At 37.5% G+C, this 22,084-nt stretch overlaps 1 protein-coding gene across 4 annotated transcripts; it reads left to right on the top strand.

The window, feature by feature from the left end:
* Positions 1–725: 725 nt before the first annotated feature.
* fgf24 (fibroblast growth factor 24) lies at positions 726–21,781 on the top strand. 4 transcript variants are annotated; one of them, XM_088638236.1, is made up of 6 exons: positions 726–2,582; positions 2,730–2,766; positions 7,898–7,948; positions 8,434–8,602; positions 14,536–14,642; positions 19,230–21,781. In XM_088638236.1, the coding sequence occupies exons 1-6, from the start codon at positions 2,551–2,553 to the stop codon at positions 19,500–19,502; spliced, it is 669 nt and encodes a 222-aa protein (XP_088494362.1). In that variant the 5' UTR covers positions 726–2,550; the 3' UTR covers positions 19,503–21,781. The 4 variants fall into 4 exon arrangements, with proteins under 4 accessions (XP_088494362.1, XP_088494361.1, XP_088494365.1 ...); XM_088638235.1 differs by having other exon boundaries at positions 730–2,582; positions 8,434–8,611; XM_088638239.1 differs by lacking the exon at positions 7,898–7,948 and having other exon boundaries at positions 747–2,582.
* The last annotated feature ends 303 nt before the right edge of the window (positions 21,782–22,084 follow it).

Here is a 22,084-nt window from a genome sequence, read left to right on the forward strand (position 1 = left end):
GTGATTTGGGTGTGGAATCGCTTGCTTTCTTTTTCTTTCTGTGAACACAGATCAGATAACCATCAGCTAAAACAGTCAAAGCCGTTTGGCAGCTCAGGCAGTAATGATAATAGTGTTATATCAGCCTGGGTAGTACCTTTAACAGAGGTCTGAGCTCAGTGCTTATAAAGCATATTTTAATGTTGCTGTTGTGTGAAATGTAATATTTTTATTCATGAGTTTGAATTTTAGTTCTTGCCTTAATCTTAAATATTTAAAATACTTATACTGAAGGATGCATCAAAGGTGTTGTTTATTCTTCTGCATCAAAGGTTTTGGTTTTATCTTTTGAATTACTTTTTAAAAGTAAGGTTTATACTGCAATTCTGGAACTAGTATGGTATAGAGCTCATGCAACAGTGGAAGATTAAATTATATATATAGTAGGAAAACAAAATCCAGTATTTTGTTTCCATATTCACGTTTGTGTGATTAAATTGTAAGTTTTATGTAAATTCTAAGATATTTAATGTATTTTTTACATTCACTGTAAACATTCACTGTCTTGTAAATCTTTGTGTTTGTATGTCTACATTATTGCTGTTCTTATTGTTTGATAAGGGCTGTGAATGTGCAATCCTATTATTTGGTTCCTGAGATTTTGAAAGTTATTTTCTAATGTAATCCACAGATAAATTTAGTTGATAATGTCAGAGCTGTTCTAGCCTTTGTAATGTTGTGCTGAAGGCCTGAGCTCCAGGGAAGGAATATTTTTATTAATTGGGCTCGGTTTCACTGTCTTTTATACAGACCTTTAATATTCAACTTTAAACATAATTTGTTAGTCACATATTGGAAGAAACATCTAGCTAACAGGCATGATAAATATGTTAATACCTATAACTTTAAATGCTCAACAAGCATAAATCACACATAGGATTTAAGTGGGTGGATGGTATGCTGTGTTAGTTCATTGGGTGTTGTCAAAGACTTGTAAATGCACAGATTCACACTTCTCTTTCATTTAAATGGAGAAACAGTACTCTCACACCATGCAGAAACCAGACCTGACAGCCACCTGCATTTCTATAGCGTCTGGGAAAGGTGCACTCAATCTACAAATCCCTCACCCCTCCCAGAGTTGCTTAAATAAATGGGTATCGATAGATTCACAACCACAAAATGTTTTTGAACCAAGACCACATTTTATTACCACAATTTACAAGTAACGCTATTTACCGTAAACATTCAATGTTATTTTTACGTCGTCCAGTTCAATTTATACTGTTAACTGGGTTTACGTTGCGCAGTGCAGTATCGCTAGATTACCCTAGGCGCGATTATTGCTAGTTGAAACTACTAACACCGTAAATCGACAATAGCTCCTTTCTGTTTGCAGAATGACGTCTAGTTTCACATTTTAGGTGCTATTTGTGCAAAGATTCCGTTAACACTAAACAAACAAGCCGCTCTCATTAAAGCAATCGTAACATGCAAAGAACAGTAAATGCATAAATACAAAGATACTTACGTTATTAAAACAAACAAATAATTGAAAACCACCATGCCTTCAAGGCTGCTATCAGTCTTACTGGGTGAGTAATGTCTTCACGTTTTGTCCACTTCAAAAATGCACCTGCAGAAAACTCTTGGGGTATCCGACAGTTGTTATTGAATGACTACCAGAAAATAAACATGAACCGCAGAACAAATAGATGCGACAATTAGTAACCTCCCTCACCCCCTCCCTCCCAAACATAATCACTCTGGAAAGAGGGAGAAAAAAAATCTTCAAAAACTGCCCTGATGGTCTTTCATAGATTGTCCTATCAGGTGCAAACCACTGACAAGTTTCCACCCACCAACAAAAAAAACTCTCTGTACCCAAATCCAAAGGCGCAGATACTTCACTGGCAGACATTACACCATCTCCCGTAGTAAAGAACTGGCTGTAGCATTTTGTTATTCTTTATTTTATGTTTGCATGTAATGGATAGCTCGGCAAAATCCAATCCAATTCGAGGCATCCACCGGAGGTGATCGTTATTCTGATACCACTTGTTTATTTTTATTTATTTTGTGTTTGTTTAAAACAATTGACTTGAAGAAAGAGGGAAAAAATGACCCACGCAAGGTGTACATTTAGATGTCCCCTCCAGGTAAATTCGGAATTGAAGTTCTATCTGTGGAGCAGCGCACTTTAAGGAGAGAAAAGTGCACTCATCGTATTGCATTCTTGTCCGCAAGGAGAAACCTTCCAGTGCTGTGACTACAAATTGAATCCTTCCTCCTGTGCACAATATTATGCTCTGATTTACGCAGCTCGCGGGAAGCTAACTACGAAGACAAGAAAAAACATCTCCAAACTTCTTTTTTTCCCCCGATACATTGAAAACAAGGAAGCACCTAATGTTGCAAAAGTTGGGACGGTTTTACTTCATAATTTTATCCTTCCGCTGGGATTCAAGGAAACCTCCCGGATACTTATTGTAGAGAAAACGCGTGGCCATCTCTGTGGTTACCTCTGGGCTTTGGAAAACGGTGGAAACAGGTGTATCTGAGCAACTCAAGATGCCTCTTCTCCCTTCAAGGTTCATCTACGTGTAAGGATTCCATTTTTATTTCTTTCGATTCATTTAGTGTGTGCATTCTTGCCAATAGAAGTCGCTAAAGGCTAGGATTCAGTTGCTATCCAGGTGCATATTTATTCTGTGTAATCACATTTGATTTGTTATTTTTTCTTCCACCAGGTGCTTACATTTCCTAGTCCTCTACTTTCAAGTACAGGTAGGATTATTATTATTATTATTATTATTATTATTATTATTATTATTATTATTATTATTAAATTGCCTAGTTTATATATAATACTTTTAATATGTATTTGGAATTTGGAGCTTGTTTGTTTTAATGAAGTTACAGTGCAGAACTGTTTTCACCATACTTCAACAAAGATTGCAAATTATAAGCAATCCACTCCGATCAGTTCGTCATCGTTATCTTATTTAACAAACCTATAATTGCTCATTTAGAAAGGGAACTACTAATCCAGAGTTCTGAAAGAACTTACGTTACTGCTTGCTCTCGGATCAGAAGTTTTTATTTTTCTTTCGTCATTTTGTGGACACTTTACGTTTCGCATACTGTTTGTGGAAAGGTTGATATTGGAGTGGAATTGTGTATTTTCTGTTTAAACCTCACTAATCAATAGCATTTAGTTTTACAAGCAATTAATTGGCATTTTCCTGTGCATAGAGCCTGCAGTCTATTTGCACACATTTTGCTAAACGCAGAAGTGAAGTTTCGGGCAAAATGTGTTGTTAAAGGTAGTGATTTGTTCCAGTTCTATTAAATGCGCCATAAATCATTTCATTATGAGATTGATGAAGTAATAATATATATTAGATTAGGGTCGAAGGCTGACATTCATTCATGTACAATTTGTATTTTTAACTTATTCACTGATGTGGCCCGAAATGTAAATACGAATGTTGCGTTAATTGCTTTAAAATACGTTGATATACATATGGAGTTGTACTGTATACCAAGTGAGAAATGCTGCCTATATAAGCTGATCACTCGTTTCTGTATTAGAAATGTGAGATACGTGAATGATGCCGATTTTACAAAAATATTCGTTTGACGTTTATGTAGATTTGCCTAAATCATTCGTGTTTTTTTTGTATTTTTCTGTGTCAAGGAAACATTTTGTGAAAGTAACAGCCTTCAGTGGAATTCTATTTCACTAGAAGTAGATCGGGTAACGACACGTTCTTGGATTAAAATATGGTTTGAAATTTCAACAGGACCAAGTTCTCTTTAAAAAGAATGAATCATAAAAGGTGAATACGGAAAGGGGCTACTTTGTAACAAAGGTGTTGACAAATACCATCTTTAAGAGTAACTGCATCATACTTACTATTTTAATAAAGATGCATTAAAGAGACAAAAGGTTGTGAACGCTGGAATTCTCAACAGAACAAGCGTTTAAACTAAACTAGCATTTGAAAAACAAAGATTAGATTTGGATATTACAAGCTTAGATATAACATTAAATGTCAAATATTGCGATGCTAATTTCAAGAACGCTAAATCTTACAATGGCGTTATCAATAAAGTGACTATAAAGCCCGATATTTAAGAAAACATAAAAGACTAATCTTTTTTACTCCCTTCTCCAACTTGCAAAAAATATATTGTACTAATCATTTTCCTGAATTCACCAATCAGACCACTGCCTGTACTTACAAAATTGGGTTACCTAAAATTTTAAAGGTTTATTGCATTGTGAAGCATGTTCCCGGTTCAGTCTGTATTTATTGAAAACGGTGGACTATAATAAGCAAAAGCAAATTAAAGAAAATAAAATCCTCGTACAATATTAGACCAAATCCATTAACTATATTAGGATACGAAAACCCTCTTTCTTACACATTTGGAAAGTCGACGTGTTTAAATTTAAAGTCATGTAATCGATTTAGATTTAGCGTTTCCCGAATTAAATTACGCGAAATAATTATTTAAATTTAAAGCCTAACACAGGCTTTAAGAGTCATTTTGCGATAATCAAAATGAAGTCCCCCCATTCTACCACCTTGAAAATCGTTTTTCAATGTGGATTCCTGTAACCTAATGCAGACATTCTTGCGCAATATCTGTATTCGTTTCATCCAACAATGTAATACACAAGTATACACGAACGTATAGTGTGTTTTGGTAAAAACGTAAACCGTTACATAACATGGATAGTTCTTCGTTGAGGTAGTTAAATGCATCCCAGTTATAATTTTCTTTAACAGGCTCAGTCTTAATTCGAGTCACAGTTGTGAAATACAGAACCATTTGTCAAAAAGTCACAGATCAAGAGGGAGCGGATGTTAACAGATACACTGCAAAGGTACTGGTCATTATCTTTATTCTCTATGCATTACAAACCTAAGGAAATAAACCGTCCTTTTAGGTTTGCTCAGGTGTTCATTAAACTCGCAACGTGATTATAAGTTAGTTTTTATTTCTAGAACAGACGGAATTACCACGATGTACACATGTAGTTTGTTGTGGGCAGCGCATGGGTTTAAGAATATCGTATTATTTTTACAGTCGCAGGCGCTCCCAATTTCTTTCAAGATAGGAATGGATGCGATATTCGGATGAAGAGGAGTTAACCACATTAAGAGACAGATGGGTTGAATAGGTCTGCAGAATTGGTTATGTTCTTGTTATCACCTAATGTCGTTTTTCTAAAACACTAAATGCAGTACTTGACATTGGTAAATGATCTATCCCATTCCATTTTTTTTCTCTGACTATCGAATTTCCAATTGAAAAGCAAGTCAGCCAACAACACGTTAGAGTTTTCTGTTTAAATCAGTCGATTTTGTTAACAAGGGCCATGAGACGCCCAGTCTCTATAATCATCTTGCGTTGTGTGTGATAAAACCACCAGGGTGAATTCCATCTGGGTTCGGGTAGTTTATAGCCTGGGTTTGTCCGTAATCTGAGGAAATAAGAGATGAATCCCTGTTATATAACTGCTGTTTTTGTTCCGAAGGACGTGGCAGAGACAACACCATACTGTAAGCAGAGATTATTTTTAATTCACACTGTTTAGAATTACCGGTACTTTAAGTGCAGATTTGCAGAAAAAGAATAAATATAAAGTACATTTTGACATCGCATTACACATTGACTCTTTCAAGAAATATATATATATATTAGAATTGCTGAGCAAAACACCTGTACGTATTCTGACACAAATTGAATGTAGGGAGATCGACATTAAGTTGTTCAGTTGCAGTAGAAATAAAGTCGCAAAGTTATTTTATTTAATTTATGTAGAAGAATATGGAGTACAAACTGAAAGGGAAACTATATTAATCAATTAAGGCATTTAAAAAATGATGTAAAGTCATGGTGAATCTGGATCCTGTGGCAAAGATGCATGTTTCTGCTTCACTGTTGTAGTTTCAGCACTCTGTACACTAAATTTAGAAGTAGTAAATTTTGAGGTTTTTGAATAGATTTTTTTACCATAACCCCTGTCTATTTTTCCTTGTATAGGATTGTATTTGAATATACAGCCTGCTAAAATAAAACACGTTTGAGAGGTTTTGACATTTTGAAATGGTTTCCCAAACGTTCATTTCCCTGAAGCATGGTGGTTCTGTTATAGTGGCTATCAATGGTTATGGTCAGAAGCAAGGGATTATTACAGTCTAGTTAGCATATTTTATTTTAGCATATAACTATACATGTTATTTATGTTATGTTATTACATGTTACTGTTATTGCTATTGTGTTACTGTCTACTGTCTTATCTTCTGTCCTATTTATATACTGCACCTGAGTGACTAATGAGAAACACTTTTCATAATACTATGCACCTGTGTAAGTTAAATGACAATAAAGTTGAATTGAATTGAATTTTAGAGAACAGGCTGAACCAATTTCAAACAATAGGAGAAATAATGCCATATATGTGATGCACATCTATAATGGTGTCAATAGTTGTATAATTGGCGAAAAGTTACATTTTATTTTCACTGATTGCAGGCGCAAGTCCACTTTCTCACCTGTCCAGTTGTATGGTTTCACGTTTTACCCCAAACCTTACCAATGAGTTTCACTGTTTCAACCTAGTGTTGATCTTTTGTGCTCTTATATTTTGATACTTTGAGCGAAGTGTTCAATACTTACTGAGAAACAAAATCAGAATGTGATTCTAGGATCCCCTGGTAGGTTTTGACTTGCTCTTTATCCCTTTCACACAGTATAAAAAAAGCATGAGGTTTGTAACCACCTCTTAGAATAATACAGTCATTTTCTCAATAAAATGACTAAAGAGAATTTGTTAAAAATTAAATTGCTAAAAAATGAAACTTACATAATTCCATTTGCAAAAATGTCAGGTGTTTGCTTTTGTTTTGAAAAAGAAATGCAGACCTTTGCTTGTGACTTCAGAAATATTACTTTTATGATTTTTAATGATGTGTGAAATGTGAATAATTCCTTTTTAAAAACAGCTCAAACATGGAGGCTCTGGTGTACTGGGAAATCGCTTTTTCCCAAAAAACGAAAATGAATATATGAAAAAAGCCTGAATTAAACCCAAGAAAGAGGTCTGTTTTAAACATCTGTGGAATAACTTGATACGTTTATCTTTGTGGTTGGTTCAGGTTGTAAGACAGGAAAAAAAAATCTAGAGAAAGCTTTAATATATGAATAGGTTGGACCTCGCTATTAGAGCCTGTTGGATATTTAGTTAAGAATTAAACAGCATCTTCTGGTAAAGACATCTCAATATGATTTGAAATTAATTGTGTTTTCGGAGTGCTTTCTGCACTGGAGTTTTTCAAGTAAAGATCTATTTCCATTCTGGTTTAATAAATGTCATTAATTCACTGAGGTTAAAATAACAAAGAGCCTGAGTATGTAATGTGTACATAATTAGCCACCTGAGAGAAGCCACATAAAAGGCCAACACTGTATAATTACTAAACAGTACAGTTCAAGGATTAGGTCTTGGCAAAAAGAAAGAACCAAAGAGTTGAAAATATAGATTTTTCTCTCCTTAATCATCTATAAAGACATGTAAAGACATGGATTTGTGGACGGTGTATGTGGGTGTTAGACCGTTCTTCCCTTTGTCCTGTTATTTCTGTGTTTGACTCAGTCTAATCCACAAAACTGATTAGTAGGGCTCATAGGGCACATAACACATCATCTGAAATGGCATTTATGGTTAAAAAAGAAATCACACCAATTAAAAGTGAGTTCCTTTTTACGTTACTTGTGGTTTTGTGACACGCGCGCATGTCTCGTTGCCCAGTTTTACTCTGCCAACCCTGGGTTGGTAGAATTTACCCACTCGCTATGGAAAACTCCAACCGAGATAGATATTTGTTTTGTCATTGTATAGGGGGGCCCAGGCTTAGGATCTGTACAGGTCTCCTGTCACAGGGTCTATAATGTAGGTGGAATCTTGCTTTCATAACATGACTTAAAGTGCATGTGCCTGAGCTTTTTGTGTAACTAAAATAAAATGTCTGTGTGCACGATAAGACTTCCTCCTTTTGCATGAAGGGTCAGTCCAATATCTAGAGAATATTCTGTCATTTTCTTCATAAAATGCCACATGCTGCTATTGGCACAGTCATCAACTCCAGTAATTTAGAGTTCAAGGTAATGAAAACACGTAATTGCAGCTGTGAATCAATACTACAGGCTCTAGTCAAGACATTGAAGAGTAAACTGGTCCAGAATTCTACCTTGCAAACCTGCAGGGGAGGACTTTGTACCCAGTCTGTCTGAAGTGCATCTGGCTCTTCAATGTGTTAGCTTGCATCTCAAGTTAAAGTGTGAGATGTTTGAACCCTGCTGGGGTGACCTCTGCACTGCTCGCCAACCATGCATTCAGAATTTCTTTGTGATTTTGTTTCCGCAATCCACTTCAAGGAGTCTCAGCAAACGTCTGCTGACTTTCGGGTGTACGTTGAGAACCGCACAGGGACCCCGGATGACCTGAGCCGGAAGCAGATCCGGATATATCAGCTTTATAGCCGCACGACTGGGAAGCATGTCCAGATTCTGGGGAAGAGGATCAACGCCAATGGGGACGATGGGGGCAAGTATGGTACGAGCACGTGCTTGTGCAGAGCAGACCCGTTCTCAATCCTTTCTGAGCAGTAAATCCAGTGACAGTCCGTGCTGAGAGCCATCGGTGGTTAGAATGCACAGGCCGCAATCTGAATTCTGTGGCTATTGATTCATGCTGTCACAGTGATTTCTGAATTGGAACAGCCAGCAGCAACAACACAGCAATTATGGACCTTTATGGCTGACGAGGGGACGGTGAAATCATATGCATCGTCCAGTTTTAGTTTATTTCTGAAAGAAAGCATCACATTGCATGTGATGGGCAGTGCTGAAAACGATTTTAACGGACATGGTTGAAGTTAAAGTTTAACTTCCTTTTCTTTCGATGATGATGAGCATGATTCCTGTTTGTAACACTTCCTGCGTTGCCATTTTTAGTACTGTTAGAATTGCTCCAGTTACGCAGGAATCCCTAATAGCGAAACAATTTAAGACTGACGAAAAGAGCTGAAGGTACAAAAAAATCTATTCGTTGCAATTCTAACTTCACTGTGCTGTTCAACGTGCAATTCCATTGTCTGCAGTAAAAGGCCGTTTACTTTCATAATCATCAAGTTGTTAGTGATAGAAAAACATTTCCTGAAGGTAGCAGTGTCATTGGAACATAATTATAAACTAGTGGTGTGATATAACCAGTAATTTAAAAACCATAAAAGACTATTAATCAAATTGATATAATAGTAAATGAATTGGCTGTCTTTTCTGAGAATCAGCACATGCTCAGTAACCCAGCTTCAGTGAGGAAATGAAGCATTTCAAGTCACATTTGCCACACAATATGGAAATGTGCTAATGTATTACCAGCTGAGCGCTCAACATTAGCCTGGTGTCTTTCATATTTTAAGTATTTCTTGCTATTCTTTAGTGTATTGTTCTTATTTATCTTTAAATGAAATTTACTGTCTCCTTATTTTTAAAACTTTTGGTTTAGCACATGGATTATTCACTGCGACATACACAGCAACAATTTATGTATTAGACACTGAGATAGAACAAAATTTGTGTTGAGCTATATTGAGTTCACAGATGTGATTCCCCATGGGGGCTGAATTTCTGTGTCATCCCACAAGCTTGTTACAGCTTGAGTGGAAGCAGAGCCAGGCTTTCCCATGAGCACTGCCAGCACAGCTCCTGATCTGGAGAACCACTGTCTCCACCAGGGTGAGAGAACCTCATGCCTCTCTGTAACAAGCAGAGCATTTCTTCTGAGCCAAGAAAGAAACTCTGCTTTGCTAGATCGCTGACTGTGTGGCCAGTTTTCTCGACAAGATCATGGCACTTGTTGTCACTCAGCTGGCAGTGAAGGTCAGTCGGGATTTCACACCACGACTGGGTTTGCTGACAATATCACGCTTTTCGCACATCTGCGCAGGAAGCTATAATACTAAGAAACTTCTACATAATGAAATGGGGAGGGGAATGAATACAGATCCTTAAATAAAGGTATTCCTGAATGAGAAAGGCTAGCTAAATAGTCCAACCTCTAAGAATTCTCAAGAAACCTAAATGTTAAATGAGGAGACTGTCAAAACAATTTGAGTTAGATGAGTTAAAATCTTTTTAAGCCTTTTTGTATTAATCCCAAATTACTGATTGCAATTCTTACCGGTTTAGGGCACAGAGTTTAATTGATGATAAATGCAGTCTAAAGCTCATATCTCTGTGGTTGTAATGCAGTACACTGCAGAGGCCTCATGAATGTGATACAATTGTATACTTACCTTTATAGACGTCACACAACTGCTGTATTAGTAGACTGTATTTCTGAGGAGTTTATACATCTGCGTGTTGTAATTATTGCTGTTGTTCACAGCTTAGCACAAATTCTTACGTCAAATCAACATGTATTTTTTGCCATTTACTCTCTAAAACCTATATACATTTGCTTCTTATTTATAAGGTTATTCTGTTGTACCCAAGGCACTATTGTATCTTGTTATTAGGACAGATTATATAATTGCCATTAGCTAATTTGTTCACAAGTTTCTTGTTTTTAAATCAGTTTTTTTAAAAGTGGTTGCTACGTACACTAAGAGTTCACACAGAAAAGCAGGTTAGCCAATTGTTCAAATTGGCCAGGGTTTGCTTACCACCCAATGAATGAAGTTTTTCTAAGATTTAATTCTATTTCCATTGTTGAAAAAAAACTTCAGACTGTCTCATCAAAGACATAAAAGGAGCCTTCGAGTTTAGCTTTCAACCATTCTCTAAATGATTTACCTCCTTTTTGAATCTGAAGCTCACCTAGTCTGGGAAAGAGTCTGCTATTTCTTATTGCAGGAAGTTCACTGGAAGCTCTTAATGCGTTTTTTTTTTCCTAACAAAAGGAGGCCTTCTAATTTTCTTCCACTTGTGGCTTCAGTAGTAACTGGTTCTGCCACTTGTGGTGTTCAGTGGAGCGACAGACGTTAAAGTCTCAGTAAAGGAGTGCAGCTCAAAGAAGCTCCTCCATAGCCCTAAGGGCGAACTCTAATCCCCAGTGTGTTAAACAGATAGACCATCTTTAACCTTTTAATTGAGTGAACAAGTACTAAAGAGACCCCTAAACATAATGCTGAACCTTCTGAAAAGTTCAAGCTGATTTTTCCCCACCAGGACAGGACTGTGATAGAAACCCTGAGGGTCATTTTAAACAGGAAGATAGTGACAGAGAAAAGAGTAGCCTGCTTCATATCCAAACACGTTAGCTGTTCAACAATTTGAAATATTTTATTGAAAGCACCATGGACAATATTTCATTCTTTTAAAGAACAGAAAGTTACAGCCTTAAAAACGAGCATATCTTAAGATGTTTTTCTATCAGTTTGAAACGAATTGTTTCGCTCTCTAAATTTGACTTTTGCCTTCTGCTTTGAAAGGTAGTTTTGTTCTTACACTTACTTTCTTACAGATATTTTAAATTTTCAGCATCATTTTCAGAAATATCTTCCTCTTCTTAAAATGTGCTAGTGTAGGACTTATTGTAATCGTTTCCTCTGGCAGTCTCAGCATCTGAATGGGTTTTTCTGTGTTATTTTGAAAACCTGCCAGTGAAGTGAAATCCTGAAGGTGCTTTTCATGCAGTACTTTCTTTAAGCTCAGTCCTTCCACTCAGAAAACAACATGACTGTGCTCACAGCGCGTACAGCCCAGGCCATGGGCTTTGGTAGGAGTTGCTGCACTGAGAGTTTCGTCAGTCTCAGGAAGTATATACGTTCACTGCGGAGAGCATGGAGAACGGTGTGCTTCCCATTATGACATAAATATGAGATGAATTCACCATCATCATCATCAAAAATATGTTAACTAAAAAACATTTCTGATATCACACAGATTGTTATTTTTACTTTGGACATCACTGGGAAGTGAATTGGAATTATGAGGTACAGCCATAAATGTGCACAATAAGGTTCTAAGGTGCATGGTATAATAACGTGATGGGATATTGTACTGGATATGCATGTGTAAAACATATGCTGACGTAAATATAACATTCTCAAGCTCAAGCTCTGTGAGGGCATAAACAGAATGGAAGGGTTAACACCAAAAAGGATGGTAAGAAACAGGTGAAAGATTAGGAATGAGACCAGATCATCTGGCCCATCTGACCCATTTGGATAATAAGAGCTACTTGTTCTGAGCATCTCATCTGAATGCTTCTTGTAATAAACCAGGGTAGGGTAGACTCCCACAACCCTTTGTGTAAAGAAGTTACACAACCCTTTGTGTTCTCATTTTCAGATGCTCTTTGATGTGTTTTCTACTCCTTAGTTCTTTCTTTCACTGTTGATTCTGAAGACATTCCGCTTGGTTGAATTTATCAATGGCTTCAGGATTTTGAATACTTGGATCAAATTTCCTCATAGATATCTCTGTTCCAAACTAAAAAGGTTCAGCTCTTTTTGCCTGTCAGTGTAGGCCATTTTTTATGCCCTGGAATGTATCTGGTTGCTCTTCTCTGGACTGATTCCAGAGCTGCAATTTTTTTTTGTAACGAGGTGACCAAAACCATGCACATTATTCTAAATAAGGTGTTACTAAAGCTTTGTATTATTTTAGCATAACATTCCTCGATTTGAAATTAAAGACTTTCTGCTGTATATTTGAAAAGTTTACTTTTTATTTCTTCCCTCCATTAGTTAAGACTGTGTGCTTCAAACTAAACAAAGTATGCCAACATATGTGCTGTCACAGACAAAAGTGTTTCAACTCTTAATTTGAAATACCTTTTTTCAGTGTCTCTGTTCAGTTGCAATTTGAAAAGGGAGCTGGCACTGCCTGTCTGTACTGTTCATTTACCTGGAATCTTGGATACAAATCACAAGGCTGAATCAGTGACCTATATTCACAGAAGGTTTAACACAATTTTTATAAAAGAAAATACAACTGAAAGCGGGAGTGCTACAAGTAACAACACATACTGTGTTTCTTTGCATGCGTTTGTTTTAAAGATACAACATATGAGTAAATCATTCCTCACTTGTTCTGTGGCTTGTGAAGGCATTTACAGATTTCAGGATAAATAATGCTGCTCCTAAAATTGTGGAATCAGGCCTGTTTTCAATAAATCCTGTCAAGATATAGTTGACCTAAATTAATTAGTAAGTATCATTGTTTAAAATTAAGTTTGTGAGCAACTGGAATGTACAGTATATTTGTCTTGTTTTGAAGAGCACAATAATGTGAAAGTGACTTTTCTCTTGTGTGGGATGGGATGTCATGTCTGTTTATGAACCTCATGCTCAGCAGTGAACAGTATTATTCAGCATTTGTGAATTTACCAACTATTTAAGTGCTTCTTTCTCTATTTTAAGCCTAAGACTCTTTTTTTGCCTATGTGTTTTTTTTTTTGCTTCATGGATTTACTGTGTTGTCTGTTTTGGCTATTCAATCTCCAGACCATCTAGTAGTACTGACCTGAAGATCTCATTCAGCTATTTCTAGAAAGGAGCTAAAGTATTGGCTTCAAATCATAGTGCATAGTTTGTTCCAGACTCCTACAAAGTTTTGTGTAAAGTCAGCCTTCCTGTTTTCAGTTTTATGTGTAGGTTTTCATTAGTTTCCACCTGTGCCCTCTGGTTCATATTTCACTGTTGATTGTGGTTCACTTGGTTCATTTTGTCAGTGACTTTTGAATGCTTCTATTGTGTCCTATGTTTGGCTTCTCTGGTCAAGGTTTAAATGACTCAGTTGTTTTAGCATCAGTGGAGGACATTTCTTTGAGCCTGGTAATGTACCTGGTTGGTGTTCTCTATACTGATTCCAGAGCATCCTCATCCTCTATTCAACCACTGTGTTAGCTCACAATAAGCACCCTCAGCACATACTGTTTGTTGTACACACTGTGCTGCCTTGTACTCCCTAAGAGCAGTGAACTTTGGAGAGATAACAAATGACAGGAGGCCTTATAGCCCAATTGGTAGCTAATAGCTTCAAGGATTTCATCCAGCTGTTTCTTGAAGGAAACCAGGGTATAAGCTTCAGCAGCATAGCTGGGTAGCTTGTTCTATACTCCCACCAGTCCTCGGGTAAAGAAGACCCTCTTGTTCACAGATTTGAATGCACTTCATCATTGTTTCCATGTGTGTCTTCTGCTTTGTGTTTCAGTGTTGATTGATAAGAAATCCACTTTGTCATTGAGGGTTTTGAAAACTTATCAAATCATGTCCTCTCATAGTTTTCACTGTTCAAGACTAAAAGGGTTTGTTTCCTTCAGCCCAGAAATGTAGCTGGTTGCTCATCTCTAGGCTGATTCCAGAGCAGCAATATCTTTTCTATTACATGGTGACTAAAATGGTGCACAGTGAGGCCTCACTTACCTGCAATTGTGACATGAAATCTCTTGATTTTAATTCTACCCTCATGTACGTGTCTGCACTGTGTTCAAGCTTTACTCATGAATCTTTTCTTTTTTACATTCAGCTCTCCTGGTGGTGGAAACAGAAACATTTGGGAGCCATATCCGAATAAAAGGGAAAGAAAGTGGGTACTACATCTGCATGACCAACAAAGGCAAGATTATTGGAAAGGTAAGCATTTCTGCAGCAGAGACCCTGTACAAGTTTATAGGTGTGTTGACATGGTTGTAATCTTTTTGCTTGTTACTTGAAAAATTAGTTGTTTTTATCTCACATATGTATGCGCAACTTTTTGAAAATTAAAAATGTAATATATAAATCTGAATGTAACTGTATACTGTATTCCCTCCTGTCAGAGGCATGAGCACTGTGACAACCTACAACATGCCACCCCCACCCACAGCATTTCCCAGCTACACATTTTCACATGTCAATTTCACTGACCTGCAGCTGGATTTTACTTCCACAGTCCGGGGAACATCATTATTTGGTGAGACTATACTGCCCAGAGTCTTCAACGCCAGTACAAGGCTATGAGCCCAAGATCAGACAGATCAGATTTCAGGACAGAATTCTGCTTGGTCCTCTTACTCCTCTTCACTCTTTCTTATCAACAAGAGGATCTTAAGGAGTGACTTGATCTGAATGCAGACAGACTGCTGGGCTTGAACTGCTAAGTCCTCTCCCTATTTCTGTCTATTTAACAGCAATGACCTTTGGTCCTATGGGCGTCGATTCAGTCCACTCTTCCTCCCTGGGGTGTCACTTCTGTTTCAGGCCACCAGAGGATGCCACCATCCCACTGCTGCCACCAAGCACACTGGGTCTCCAGTCATGAGAGGCATAACTAGCGCTATAACAGCCTTCCAACTGTCACCCACTGTTCCTCAGTTACAGTTTTTTTATGTGGTGATTTAGCTGACCTGTGGCTAGATTATGCTTCGACATTCCTGGGGCTTTGTTGCCCCAAGAGTCTGTACTATACAAAGCCTTCCCCCTTGCACACTTAGAGCTACCATACCTCTAGAACCAGACATCCTACTTTCAGTAAGAGTAGAGGAAGGTTAGATATCTCTATCCATAACCCCTCTGGGATTATCATTAACGTCATTTCCCCTCACAAGACATTTCTTTCATGGTCGTCATCACTCCTCTAGAGGGTGCTTCTACCTTTCTCGTTGTGTTCCCAGCTTTATTTGTCCCAGCTGTTTCCTATCCCTGTTTCCCTATTTAAGCCTGGCATCCCCGTAGTTCTGGGCTCAGGTTTGGAAGACAACCTGCCTACCACTGGGCACAGGAGTGGCCCGAGGGCATAGGCTTCACCACGACGTCCTGACCTCTGAGTCTGGGGCTCGGAGCGCCTTGTCTCGTTATGATTTTAATCTTCCATGTTCCTGGTTCCACGCTCCCATTCCCTGTGTTAACTGTCTTTGTCATGGATGGACCACCCAGCTTTTGGATTACGGACCACGCCCACAATTTTCCCTTCTGGACTTCCTTAAACTCGTTAGCTTACTTCACGCACCCCGAGCACCAGATCACTCAAGTCACCATCCCCTGTCTGTCATCCTGACCTTACCTTGCTATGCCTTCCCTGATATCCTCCAGACTCTTCCGGATTATACTGTCACGCATAGGGTCTTAAACTACACATTTAACAGGAGTCAGAACCGGCTTCCTTGACAACTTCTCTATTTTGAATCTGAGAAAGAACTTCTCTTCTCCAGGCTGCCTCCCAGGAGCTATCTCTTTCTCAGCTCTGAGTCGCAGACATGGTCCCTGGCTACTGCTTCTCTTTTAACCAATGGATTTATGACCCACAGGGCTCCTTAGCAGCTGTTTTTAACCAATGGATGTATGCTCACAGGTGCATTCTCCCTTTCTTTTCTTTCCTTTCCCTTCCCTTCCTGATGAGAGAAACCTGTGGTCTCTTCTTTCTATAGTACGTCTTATACCTGCTTTTTAAACATGCCCAGCTTATCCTGTTTGGCCAGAGATGCCTTTCAATAACCACCCCTGGTGCTATAAGCGGATTCCTTCACCCTAACCCAGTGGCTGCCTCCTGTGCTCACATCCAAGAGCTTTCACATCCTTTTCCAATGGAGCAAACTGGCATTTCAGACAGGGAGCCCACTTGTGTGTTGGGGGGTGGGGGTAAATGCATGGCAAAATACAGAAACTGATAGATTATTCATTGGGAAAGCTAAAAATGCTTCTCATCACCCTGTTTCTTTTTCGTACAAATAACCTAAATAGAGAGGCTAGTATAACCAATTAAATCGATGGATGAGCACTGAAACTGATGTACTGCCTTCAGTGCTGAACTCCCAGATAACTGGTCCTAACCGTGGGGATGTGCTGAGAGACTGCTCTGACTGAGGAGACTCCCCCTGAGTTCCCTTCACAAAGCAAAAGCTAACTGGAATCAGCTGCAGCAGAATGCTGTGACGCAACGTCATGTGAATTGCTGAACTTAGCCCATGTGTAAATTCCTGTACCTGTTTTTTCTTTAAATCACCCTAAAAAGCCTCCCTCCAGATGCCAGAGTGACAGCTGTTCTGGTATACCCTACTAGGGGGTTTAGAGAAAGATGCCTTTTTTGGACACATTTCAAACAGATCATAGACTGCTCAATTCATCAGATAAAAATTAATTGTGATTTGACCTCCATTTAATGTTAGATATTTAATATTATTCTTAGCATAGCAACACTTTGAGTAGGTGTTTTGTTTATCTTTGGAAAATTCAAACTTTAAAAAAAGTATGTTTCTTTTGTGACATCAACCTAGACCAAAAACAGGCTACATGTATTTCGTTTCTGTGTAAACATTTTAAAGTATGCTCCAGACATAGAGCAGATGGTCAATACAGTTTAGAAATGATTCGACCTTGTAAAGGGACAGTTTGATTCTGGAGTCTGTTAGCAAAACTGGAAACGTGTCACAGCTATTGATAACAGCATACTTAATAAATTTTCTTTTGCCTTTGGAATGATTCTCCCACCCTAAAACAATGGACACAAGATTTAAAGTGGTTTTTGGGCAAAGCCCCAAGTACCCTTTAACTTCAGTGGAACTCATTCAGAAATTCCATGGCACAATTTGTTTTAAACTTCACAGAGACACTAAAGTTCAGAGTAAAATACTGAGCCTCAAATTGTTATTTTCAATTTGAAATACCGCATCAGTGAAGGCTTATCTTTTTGTTATCTTATCCATTTGTGACCCCAGGTTTTGTAGTTGAAATAAATAAACAAAATGAGTCACAAGAATGAAAATTATAGCATAAGACAAGCGAGATTGCACAATATTCAGCAGGCCGTACTTAGTTATAGTTGGTTGTCTAATTATTGTGTTTGAACAAAAAGGATGTATAATTGACAGATTCTAAAAATTGCATCCTTGAAACTGTAACACAACATTCAATTTGTGTAACCTGCAAAGGAACCACATTATTTAGGCAACACAACAAAATATGACTAGAAACAGATGTAGAATTTATCAGAAAATGCTTTTTTTCCCTCCCCGTTGCAATTAGTAAGCTTTGATCTTGATGAGGTCCAGTGTGGATTAGCACAGCTGAAACAATTCAGAGTTTTTCTTACAGTTCATTTGGAAGCATGACCTAATGCATTTGAGTGCTCCAAATGAAAAGCAACTATCCTTGTGAACACTCACCTTGATATGTTGATGGATGATATCTGCTTAAAAGATATGCAGGCAAAAATAGAAGTCGCATATCCAATGCTCTGGTTAGGACATATCTGTCCATAAAGAGATAAAATTTCAGGTAACTATTTGCAAAAGTTTTGTATGTCAAATAGTACCATAATCAGTAGGAGGGTTGTGGATCTCAATATTGTCACTTGCAAACGCAATTTCACTGGTGAAAAATGCATTGTGATTCTACCACTAATTCACTAGATGGCACTGTGAGGGGGTAATTTATTTGGGTTGGTTTGTAATTTGTAATTTTTTAATTTTAATGAAAGTGTTCTTGAAAAAGCATTTTGATTGGTCCACATCAAAGGTGTTTGCCTCTGTGTCTATATGGCATACAGTTTGTCTCTGTATGTATAAAGTTGGGCACATACATTTTGTGATTAATACAATCAGAAGAGTTCATAATTCTAAAGAAAGCTTCTGAGACAAAACAATGCTTAGTGCCTTTATTAAAAAATCAACAAAACAAGAAAAACTCTTTTATTCAGTCATAAATAGTGCATTCCAATCTTTTCTTTACTTGTTTAATATAGATTAAAAATACTGTAAGCAGACCGGTTTTGAAAGTGTTGGCACATGGAAAGATGTTAGTCTGATACCGTATTGATCACGGTGAAAACAGAAGTGAAATTACAACTTGTTTAGAATCTTGATATCTTTTGCCTTTAATTTGTTTCTGAGATGGACCAGTTCATGGATCTTGAGTATTTTATTTGTCAGACACAAGACTTAATCAGGTTCTGTCATAATCAGATCCCCCTGACATAAGACAGCTTTCTTTGATCATGTCACTCTCCACTTTAATTTGACAGCAAAAACACAATACCAGCAGAATTTACACTTTTGATAACATTTCCCTGAAATTTTACACAGCTAATGGTGTTAAGGATGTTTTTTTATGGGTGGAGTTATATAGTCCACTATATAATATAAACAATGACAATACTTAAATGTGTGAAATTCTAATTACTAAACAGTATATGTGAATAAACTGGATGGTTACAGGTGTCTTATCTACCACTGTTTTTTCTTGCAGCTTCAAGGGAAGAATCCAGAGTGCGTCTTTGTGGAAGAAGTTCTGGAAAACAACTACACGGCGCTTGTGTCCGCCAAGTATAAAGGCTGGTACCTTGGTTTCAACAGGAAAGGGCGGCCCAAAAAAGGTTCAAGGACTCAGCAGAACCAGCAAGAGGTTCACTTCATGAAACGTCACCCGAAGGGGAAGGTGGACCCTCTCCCGGAATTCCGCTTCACCACGGTGACGAAACGGACTCGCAGGGCCCGGCGCTTGAAGCCCAGCTCCAACTGACAGGCAGGCCGGGAGCCCAGTCGGCGTGCAAGAGACTCGGCCCTCTCGCCTCAGAGTATCACTACAGAACTTTTAAAAAGATGTTCTATTTTTGTACTTGAGGAGTGTGAAATAACTCCATTCTGCTGGATGATTCTGTTTTTTTTTTATTATTATTTTATTTATACTGGATGGACTGAAACCAAGGTGTTTTTTTGACATCTTTCCATTGCTACTTTTCAAATTGATAACAGAAGAAGAGAAACCTCTGAGGGGTTAACGGAAAGCTCATTCAGACTCACTGTCTTGGTGGAAGCCTCTTCACATTTTGGGATTACCAGTACAAGGATGGATTGTTTTATATCTGCTGGGACTGGACATCATTGAGACCAAAATAGAGAGATACATTAGTGTGTGAGTTTAGTTAACTGCTTAGCTTTAAGTGCAATATTTTATTCAGGCCCTGTTTTTCAAGGTAGTTCTATGAAAAGTGCTTTTGGATCCGCCTAACTCCAATGTGACTAACGGCCATTTCTTCATGGATTGTGTTGAAATTTCTGGTAGCTATGGTGATATTATATCCTCCTGTGACCTAAATGCAGCTCAGTGTAACATGTTCTTGCGTGCCTGGCACGTACAGTAATTGTTGAGGTTATCCAAGTCCCACATTCATGGAAAACCACTGTTTATGTAATGGGACAAAACCCAGATTACTATTATTGGAATAATAAATTCCTAACAAACAGTAGCTTTTTAATCTTGTACACCTGCGATTAATTGTTTTACATGAGGCACATCGAATCACTGGCCAAGATAACAGCTCCAAGACTATTACTGGACATACCTGTCTAAAATTTCCCACATCTTTAGACAACAGTATTTGACAACATGCGGTCAGTTAAAATATACAGTAGTTTTTTAATAACACTGTTTTTTCTTTTTATTATATATAATTGTTGTCCCGCAGTTTATATAATCCAGAATATCTGAATCATTTTGCTACATTAGGTTAATCCAGATATGTACATGTGGTAAAGACAGTACTTTTTAAAGGAGCAAAGTAGGTGTACACTACTTGATAACTGACTCGGCTGTCTAAGGACTAGTCCTCAGCTGATTGTAAAAACAGTACTTTAATAGGACCAATGAGAATGTTATTAATTTGCTCATGATTACCCAATTAAGTAAAAGGAAAATAATATGAAATAGTTTTCTGCGGAGTAAAACATTTAGCTTATTCCTGCAAAAATTCTGACTGCAAATGACCAAAATGTATTTATTTCTTCTGTAATGATAGCAGAAAAGAATGTGCTTTCAGAACAAAAAAAGGAATTATAATCACTTCTTTTCTGCTTTGTTTCTAAGAGTGTGGTATTCACCTCACTTTAAGTCTCTCAATAGTAAATAAACCTCCTTTTTGTGTCGTTTGTGCCTTAAAATTGGATCACAAGACAATATGAAAATGCTAGTGAATATTTCAGGAGGAACTTAATATCTATTTATAATGTTCCATTCAAGTATTATTTACTTAGCCTTGACATGAAAGGTGCTTGTACTAACTGACCTATTGTACAGTTAAATCCAGTATGTTTAGTGTCTTATATAGTCTTCGTGACACCCAATTACATTATGATTGGTAACAAAATCATGTGAACATTTTTCTTGCTTTTTTTAAAATAACCAAGGACTAAGGGAATAAAAACCAATTTCCATCATTCACTATAGAGTTAGTGGGTGTAGAAAAGAGTCTGAGAGGAGGAGGGCTAGCTGTGGCTAGAAGGCCTGTATTCTGCACAGATGCAGCTATTGGTTTAGAATGTATCTTAAGGAGCTTCTCTGTTTCAGAAAATGTTTTTTGTTGCGTTGTTTTTGATGTTATGCCTTCCTGAAAATCTGTAATTTTATTTGCGAAAGTGGAAGATTTTTTTTCATTTTTTAAGGAACTGAAATGTTAATCGGCTGACTCCAGTACTGGATTTTTAATCACACAAATGGCCGCAGAATTGGTCGTCAGAGGAAATTGGAGTTGGAGTTTTGGAGTCCACAGAAGGCTCAGTGCCTTGGGGCAGTGATTTTTAACTTTGGGCCTCAATATTGGTAGGGTTGTACTATTTACTCATCTGCCAAGGGGCAGTCTTTATTGTGTATGACTTGCTACTAACAACTTGACAAGTATGATTTAAAATGTATGCGATTTTTTTATGACTATTATAACATATTTATTGCATTTCATTGTAAATACAACCTGATGAATTTATTTGGCCTCTGATAATAAAGTGAGGACTATATTTAAAAAGAGAGCTACAGCTGTGTTTTGTGTACTCTTCTGACCATTCTGATTACTAATACCATGTGATTTGTGTTTGGTAGTAATCAATCATTTTTTTCCTTTTAAAGTTAGACCTTGGCTTTACCAACTGAAAAGGCTGTTTTACTGCTATGATTAATAGGTAATATTTATGCTAAATAGTACTAATTAACTTGCCTTGAGCAGCTGCTGTAGCAGCTTGAGAAAATGCTGGCACTAAACTGTTGGGAACAACACTAATGTATGTAGTAAATACATTGTGTTACATAACAACAACATAAATGGAAAACATTGG

The sequence above is a fragment of the Lepisosteus platostomus genome, chromosome 1 (genome assembly GCF_059453375.1).
Source record: "Lepisosteus platostomus isolate fLepPlt1 chromosome 1, fLepPlt1.hap1, whole genome shotgun sequence".
Lineage (NCBI taxonomy): Eukaryota > Metazoa > Chordata > Actinopteri > Semionotiformes > Lepisosteidae > Lepisosteus > Lepisosteus platostomus.